We start from the raw sequence: 8,487 nt of genomic DNA on the forward strand, positions 1-8,487 counted from the left end.
TATGCTCACCTCTAGATAGAACTTTTAAAAGTCTACTATTCTCTACACTATCCAGTTTTCCTCTAAAACTTTCTACTATCTGGCTTGCCTAGCACCTTGGCCTGCTTGGTATTCTAAAGCCTTCTTGGTCAGTTCTACCATTCTCATTCTTAACATACTGTCTTGCATCCTGAACTCAGGTTAATTCACTCTCCAATCCAATTCCACAGATGCCCTTAACTCAGGTGAGTTGACTCTCCAATCTGCTGCCACTTCGACAGACACTTCTATCCTACTAGTAACTCATTTGGGATCAAACCTACTTCCACTTCGACAGACACTTCTGTCCTACTTGTAACTCATTTGGTATCAAACCTAAACACAATCTGTAACACAAACTAACTTAACTCGTTTTAATATATTCTTCTTTTTTAAGATAACCTCATTTCAGTGTACTCTAACAAGGCACAAAATGTGCTTCTAATTTTACCTAGCAATATAAGAAATATCATTTCTCCAAAAATGATAACTGAAATATAGGAACCAAATCCATAAGCTTACCGTATTGATAAATATCTAGCCCTTTAGGATGGAACTCATTCTAATGTAACCATCCTTAGACAAGGCAAACCATGCATATTCATTATGTCACCAGATAAAGCATAATTGAACAAGATAATTTCTCTCAGATACTAATTGTATTTTTCTTGTTTCTTACATAATCTAAAACCAGACAGAACATCAGCGACATAACTGAGAGATCTTACGCCTGTCTCAGCCCGATGGCCAATAGCAACCATGTACCAAATACCGTCAGACAACCTATCACTTGACCCAACAAAAATTCAGGGTGAATAGGAAAGACACCTAGATCTTTGTTCAGTTTTTCAAACATAAGACTTAGCAGTTTGCGATTTGACTGCAGAGAGTTATCAGGGCCATTCGCATCTCCAAACCATTTGAATATCAACAGCACGTGGCAAGAGTCTGCAATCTTCCTCCAAGGGGTCATCAGACTTGCAAAGTTAAAAAGTCTTCAGAAAAATCATCTTCCCGCACCCAAACTCTTCATTTCATGAAGCTGCTTTGTTCAAGTGCATATCAACACTCTTCACTTCATGGAGTTCTTTTGATCAAGTGCAAATCAGCACCATTAACAAGGAAGAACAAGCCATAATCACAAAATGAGAAATATCATCACTATTGCTTCAGATTTTTTATGACTTGAGTTTCATTTTGCCTGGCAAACAAGCAGACATAACAGATGTACTCAAATTATTTCAAACTGATTGAACCAAGGGAAGACAGAGAACAGGCCATACAGAATCATTACCTCTTATAAGAATGTGAATAATATAAGCAGTACATTCAAACTTCTGCACTTCATCCGCTGGAAGACATGCCTTCCTCAATTTTCCTAATTACAACACTAAGACTGCCACCACTTTCCATAGCTTTGACAGCAGCTCGATGAGCATGCCTATGCCATTTAAGCAGATTGTAGGACTGTAGTACTGACCACCTTGCTTGATTTGACATCTTCTCAAAGGTAATGAGAATCCCAATCAATGTATATCAAAAGAAGAATATCATAAATAACATATAAACTCAGAGCAGTACCTGCGCTACAGAGAGTGGCGGTTGCAGAAGGACACAGATGCTTCTAAACAGGTTTTCATCATTCTCCCCACCCTCAGCCTCACCATAAACAAGAGCTTCAGCTGCAATGCCAGCAAAAAGTACCATGCAGTATCTGACCAAATCATACACCATCATAACTACTTCAACCTTAGGCCTTCTTTAAGAACTTAATAATAATAAATAAATAAAATAAGATATTATTGCATGTGCTGATACAGATAATGACATTACAGCCTGTCATATGGAGGTGCCCAAGCACAGAATTTAAGGTCATGGATAATCTAAGTGAATTTGGTTGTGAAACCATAACTTAAAATAGAGAGCTAGTTTGGTTTCTATAAAATAAAATAATGCTTTCCGAAGGTCTCATCAAGAAGGAGCAATGGGGTTAAAGTTCACCACATAAACTGGAAAAAAAAAAAACACTTCATACCAACCTGTCAAAGGTGGAAGCACTCAATTGTCCTTCTGCCATTTCATTATTCATTTTGTCATCCCAAAACTGAGTTCCAGCCTGTAGCAAAGTGCAGAATTTGAGTTCTTATCATTCCAATAAACCTTAAGTACATCGAGCCAAAACAATCTGATTCATTAAAACACCATATACAGAAAGACAAGAGGGACTATAAAGGCAGTTTATCATTCAGGAGCCACTGTCTGGTGAAAGGCTAAAAAACAGAAGACCACATATTTGAGTGAAGGCCACCAGCCTCCAGCTTCAGTTCATGTAAAAAATATCAAGTGATAGTATCCAGCTCCCACTCACAACTCTGGCTTCCTGGAGACCAATTAAAATGGGATTTTTATTTTTATTTTTATTTTTTAAAGAGCGATAACTATTACATAATTCAAGATAATTTGGAAGACAAATTAAAATGGGAGAAGAATTTGAGATTGAACAAGTACAAACAAATTCAAACATGATGGAAGAATCTCAACAAACAATATCAACTTATTCACCATATAACATAAAAATGTAAGGCAACCAACTAATTTCTAGACTCGTTCCTTTGATATATTCATCTGATCTGACAGTGGAAAATAAAACGTCCAGGTCTTCGATCAGAAATCAAATTGACCTTTCCAGAATTAATATAAATTCGTTCCAAAGCTACAGAACCCACAAAATGAATCAGATAAGCCCTTATGTTAATACTCTTCAACAAACTGCCCCTAGAGGTAGTGAAAATTAATCACGTTACCATAAAGGAAACAGTGCACAATAGCAGGTTGCTAATATTAAGAGAAAATATACAACAGAGAAGAATAAGTCCAGAAAAAACAAATGATAACATAAATACCTGCCCTTGAATGCCCATTTGCATTGCAACAATTGGGTCTAAAATTACTCCACGAATAGGGCAACCCATAAGATATGCTGTGAATAAAATAACAAAGACATAATTATGCTGCTGACATCACAAAAGCAAATATTAAGAGCAATATTTCAGAACCAAATGAAATCTTGGTACTTGCTAAATGTGAGAAAAAAGCTTCCATGCTTGACAGCAAGACACCTACTGATAGACCAGACACAAAGATTCCACGTGCGAAAGCTCACATTCACTATTTTGTTTTGCATGCACAAGTTGCTATAACATCAAAAGCCAACAATTGATCACATACCTACCAGCACATGGCCTGCTTCATGAACAAGAATCCGTCGCCTATATGGAGGCCAATAACTTGAGAATTGAGCTAAACAAGTGCCACCAAGGAAGATCGAGTCTGTAAAGGCTAGCCCCAGTATGATAGCAAGTTGAGGCCTGACATCAATTCCTTGTTGAAGCAGATAGGACAGTCCACCAAGAAAAGCAGCCAATACAACACTTGAGCTTCCAGAAAGACCCCACTTCTTTGGAGAAAATTTAGAAGCTGAATAAGAGAAAGAAAAGTTTTATCAACAACTAATTTTAGTGGGATTCTCAAGGTCAAAAATATTTTAATGGGATTCTTTCTTCATATGTTTCGCAATGTGCCAAATATGAGTACAACTTTAGCTTGTAGGGATATCTATATGAAAGCACCAGAAACGAATAGTGAGATATATACATTCCCTTATTATGTAGGTGCAAATTCAGTCAAATCAATAGGTCAGTTCATATGGAGCAAATTAGACCAATTCAGAAAATTAATATGAATATACCTTCTAGGCCAGTTGAAGACTTCAACACGGTTGGTGTAACATTCCTAGTCCCCTCCAAAACTGCAGAATGTGAACATGGGATAACAATTTAGGGACCATCTTAGCTATTTGGAAGTACAACTATTTTTAATTATTAAAGATAAATATATCTTTATAATGTAGTAAAAGCAGGGGGGCTAGAAGGGGAAGGAATGTCTTACGAGGCTGTTGTTAGTCCTGGTCACAGAAGGATGTATTTGGGATAATATTGCTCACATATTATTGGTAAAGACATGTCCATTAAAGTACTATTGCAAATAACAATGAGAACTAGTGCATCCTCACAAAGAACTAAGAAATATAAGAAAAGAAGAAACAGCTCAGAACAATATTTAAATATACATCAACATCTCATAACAACAACCACAGCATTAAGCTTGCACTTTGCTCTTAGTCAAGCATGAAAAAACTGCTTATTGGAAAGAACAGTAGGTTTGCAATAATATAAGCAGCATAAATATTAGCCCACACAATCACCAGCATCACTGAATGAACGTTCATAAAACATAGTCAGCTTTAGAAGGCTCATATAAGACATTGCTCTTTAGAAACCTAGAACCAGGCAGTGATTGGACAACCAAGCAAACAAATACATCGCAAGAAACTAGCTTTTCACTATTAAATATATAAAGCATATAACCTTGTTCTCTTTGTTATTCATTCATAAAATAATGGGCCATATATCAATATGACCCAGATGTAACTAAAAATGTTTTATATTAATAATACTTAACTTTCCATACACAATATAAGTCACCAAACTCAAGGAGAAATCAAACTGTCTCAAATATAATGGATAATATTGGTTCAATGATGCTGCTCACTCTTATGCTATGAAATTTGACCATTTCCCTTCAAATCATCGACCTAAAAACATGTTTGAAAAAGGATTAACTGAATTCATCCTAGTATATTTTCATCTAAATAGCATTTAAGGTAACAATTTAAATTCTCAAACCTTTAGCAAAAAAGCCCATATTAAAAAATCATCTATCTTCAGGAAGACTGTGCTTCCAATTTGCATTGCAATAACATGTTTAACCATGTTACTAAAGATGAATCTGCTCCAGAGTTATGGGTAAAGTTGGAGAAGATTTACTTGGCCAAAATCTTTTCAACAAGTAATAGCTTAGGCGAATATTATGTCACTTATAGATGGAGGAGAATAGAGACCTTGTAAAGCATATAAACGAGTACGACAGGATCATTGATCAGCCGAAAAAGGTTGACATGAAGTTCAAAGAAGAGGACAAAGCACTATTATTCCTCAAATCATTTCCAAACTCTCATGAGGTATTTGCAAAATCTCTAATTTATGAAAATGATATAATAATATTATAGCAAACATAAGCAACAATAATGTCCCATAAAACTCGAAAGAAAAATAAGGAAGATATAGATTCAGTTGACTCGACGGTTGAGGTTTCGGTGGAGCAAGTCAACCAACTAGGGAATCTAGGGATGGCAAGTTTGGATCTGGAAAAGATCAATGCTTTCAATGTAAATGGTATGGACATATATAGATGGATTATCCTATGAAAGGGGATCAAAGTAATGGAAATAAGGTGAGTGTGTTTTTCTTACCAACAATGATACTGTCTTTGCAATCTCAAAAACCATAGATGCAAATTATAACAATGTTTGTTATCTAAATTCTGCTTGTGTCACTCATGTATACTCCAAAAAGAATTATTTTGATTTGCTTCAAGAATGGGTGGTGTAACTTATGTCCCAAAGATGTGAAGAAGTCTAACACCTATGAGTCTATTAGATTCAAAAAGGTATGAATTTTCTGCTAATGATGGAGTGGTAAAAATTGAACAAGACAACACGGTCATGATGAGAGAGAACTTGCAAAATAGTTAGTACTGTCTAGAAGATAAAAACTCGAAGGGATGGGAACAGTGCATAAGTGATGGTACCTACTGCAATACGGTTTCATTAACTGAGCAAGTGATGAAAGGTTCCTATGGTATAGACAATCATGAAAGGATGAAAAATTTTCCCTCTCTGAAGTCAATTAGTGCCATTCACTTGACAACTACATATGTTCATTGGTCATTTATGGAATCAAGCATTAGACCATGCTTGATTCGTTATATCTAATGGAACTAGTTTTGAAAGCTCAATAGTTTAAAAAGTCTTATGCTTGGAGAGTTGTTGAAGGTGTTGAAAAGTAGGTAGAGTTAGCTAAAGAGTTACAATTAGGTGCAACTGGTAAAAGAAATTTAAGGAGTTTCTATTCAAGTATTTGTTGAGTTTACTAGAATTTGGAATCTTATTTGACCAGGACTCTAATTTGTGTACACCATTCAGTAACTCTACCGCTTTAAACTTCTTGTTCCACATTGAGTCTTAATCTTATTTCACTTTGGACTTTTCTATTATAAAATTGAGTCTCTAGGCTTTTGAAGAACAAGTAATGCTTTGGGAGCCCTAAGGAAGGGTACACCTTGTGACTCTGTCTTCTACTTTCAATGGAGCTAGAGTAGGTTTGACTAAGTGTACTCATAAGGAGCTAGAGTAAGTGTGACTAAGTGTTCTTGTTAGGCTATTAAGAGAAGATATGTACAAGGGGTCTCTAAGTTGGCTTGAAAAACCATTGAAAAAGATTAAATCGTACTTTAATTTATTAATAGTAGAAAAACTATATTACTTGTGAATGTAGGCAAAAAGTCAAGCCACTTAAATTCTTACGTTTTTTCTATTTGTTATATTTCTTTAAATTTTATCTTTGTTGTGTCTAGGACAATTTTCATAACAATCTAGAACAAAATATATTTGTAATTTTCAGGCAATCATGTCTATATCTACCATTTCCATACGTTTCTTCAGGTTATTTTATTATATGTTCCACCTTTTCTACTTGAACCAAGACATAATACCAAGCACTTTCAAGCACAACTGTGCAAACTATTTCGAATGACATTTCTTTATATCACAATGGGTACCCCTTTTATTCTTTTGTGAATCAAGAAATATCCGATCTTTGAATCACTAGTCCTTTTATTGCCACATTTTCATCACAGAGTTCACATTTTTCTTTGCATTTTATGAACACTTCTTTTACCTAGCTCATCAAAATAACTTGTTGCTTTTGTATTGAAAGGCATATTTTTGCTTTTCAAAAGTAAGAAGTACAGTACCAATGAAACAATGCCTTAATTAGTACTAAAATTACAAAAGCATAAGACCTTTTTTTTTCCTTTTTTATATTCTGGCACGTAGGAGCAAATATTCAAGCATGCAATTATATTATCAACTGCATAGCAAGAATTAAAAAGCACTAAGAAGAAAACGCAGCACCAAGCAATCTAACAAATTTAAGATAGCATATTATCAAATAAGCATCCAAAAAATTTTCCAAAATAAAACATAGCAATAATAATACTAATAACAACAATAATAAATTTTTTGCAAGAATAGAAAAATAATTATTTACCAAGGCTACTGAACCTTCCAAAACTGGGCAAGAACCCTTTGTCCTTAAGGAACTCGTAAGCAATGCCTACAAGCCTCATATCATCAGCATTAAGGCACGTGTCCAACACCTCCCAATCCCTCACTGACCCACCAACAAAACCCAACTCGCCGAGTCGTGACCGAGTCGAGTCAGTCGACAAGGAGCCATTTCCCTCAACTGGGTTGTCGCTGTTGTTCTTGTCGATGGATATGAGGAAGCTTAGAGCTGAGGCTAAGTCCTTCCGCTTCACTGCTTCCTCGTATTCTTGCCATTCCCTCAGAGCTCTTGGTGGGTGGTAGTGGAATTTTTTTAGTGGTGTTTGGAGGAAAAGAAAGGAAATTGGTTGAGGAAGAGAGAGAGGAAATGAACGGGAAGAGAGAAAATGAGGGAAAATTTTGGGTGATGACAAAGAAGAACAAGAAACAGAGAGAGCCATACGAAGCAAGAGAGATTAGTTCTCAGAGCCCTTTAACTAAAAATGCGAATAAAACAAAACAAGGCTCGTTAATGGTTAACAGATCGAAAATTAGTTATAAATAAAAGGAGAATAACAGCTCAAATGGAAGCCGATTAATCCTATATCCACCCGAGAACGAGATGGGCCTCTGTTAAAAAAGTAACCTATTTTTAGTATAAACATTTATGTATAAAAATACATATAAAAATTCATAAATTTGAAATAAACTTTTTTCAAATCTTGAGGTAAATATATGATATAAGTGTATAAGAATAAAGGTGAAAAGTAATATTAGACAAACTAAAATAAAAATTTAATTTTTTTTGTAAAAGATTTTAAGCTATTTTGTTTCCTCTCAAATTAGCTAACCCGAATATTTATATAAAAAAATTAAAATGGAAATGTTAAAAAGTAATAGTTTTTAAAGTTTAATGCAAATAGATATATGAATAAGGATAAAAATATATGAAATTGAAATAATTTTTTAAAAATATTGATGTAAATGTATAAAAATAAAAAATTGTATTAGACGAATTGAAAAAAGAATTTTTAATTTTCTTTTTTGTCTAAAGATATTAAAATAATTAATATCCTCTCAAGGTTTTTTTTTAAATATGTTTTATTGAAACAAAGTGCCAATAACCATTGGCTATCGGAAAGTTTGGTAAATAATAAAAAGACATAAACTCACGTAGGCTTGGCAAATTTTATAGTAAAGTCATCATTTTGACCTTACTGTAAGGTCAAATAATAAAGACCATC

At 34.4% G+C, this 8,487-nt stretch overlaps 1 protein-coding gene across 3 annotated transcripts; it reads right to left on the minus strand.

The window, feature by feature from the left end:
* Positions 1–645: 645 nt before the first annotated feature.
* LOC110427574 (ATP-dependent zinc metalloprotease) lies at positions 646–7,789 on the minus strand. Of its 3 annotated transcripts, XM_021443130.1 has the most exons (8): positions 7,248–7,789; positions 3,767–3,826; positions 3,247–3,495; positions 2,922–2,998; positions 2,058–2,134; positions 1,600–1,732; positions 1,313–1,518; positions 646–1,219 (listed from the first exon to the last, which is right to left on the minus strand). In XM_021443130.1, the coding sequence occupies exons 1-7, from the start codon at positions 7,702–7,704 to the stop codon at positions 1,363–1,365; spliced, it is 1,209 nt and encodes a 402-aa protein (XP_021298805.1). In that variant the 5' UTR covers positions 7,705–7,789; the 3' UTR covers positions 646–1,219; positions 1,313–1,362. The 3 variants fall into 3 exon arrangements, with proteins under 3 accessions (XP_021298805.1, XP_021298806.1, XP_089641634.1); XM_021443131.1 differs by lacking the exon at positions 3,767–3,826; XM_089785508.1 differs by lacking the exon at positions 646–1,219 and having other exon boundaries at positions 1,491–1,518; positions 1,600–1,700.
* Positions 7,790–8,487: the final 698 nt, after the last annotated feature.

Source organism: Theobroma umbraticum, unplaced genomic scaffold, assembly GCF_002168275.2.
Source record: "Theobroma umbraticum cultivar Fairchild unplaced genomic scaffold, ASM216827v3 scaffold_106.0, whole genome shotgun sequence".
In the NCBI taxonomy this organism is placed as follows: Eukaryota; Viridiplantae; Streptophyta; class Magnoliopsida; order Malvales; family Malvaceae; genus Theobroma; species Theobroma umbraticum.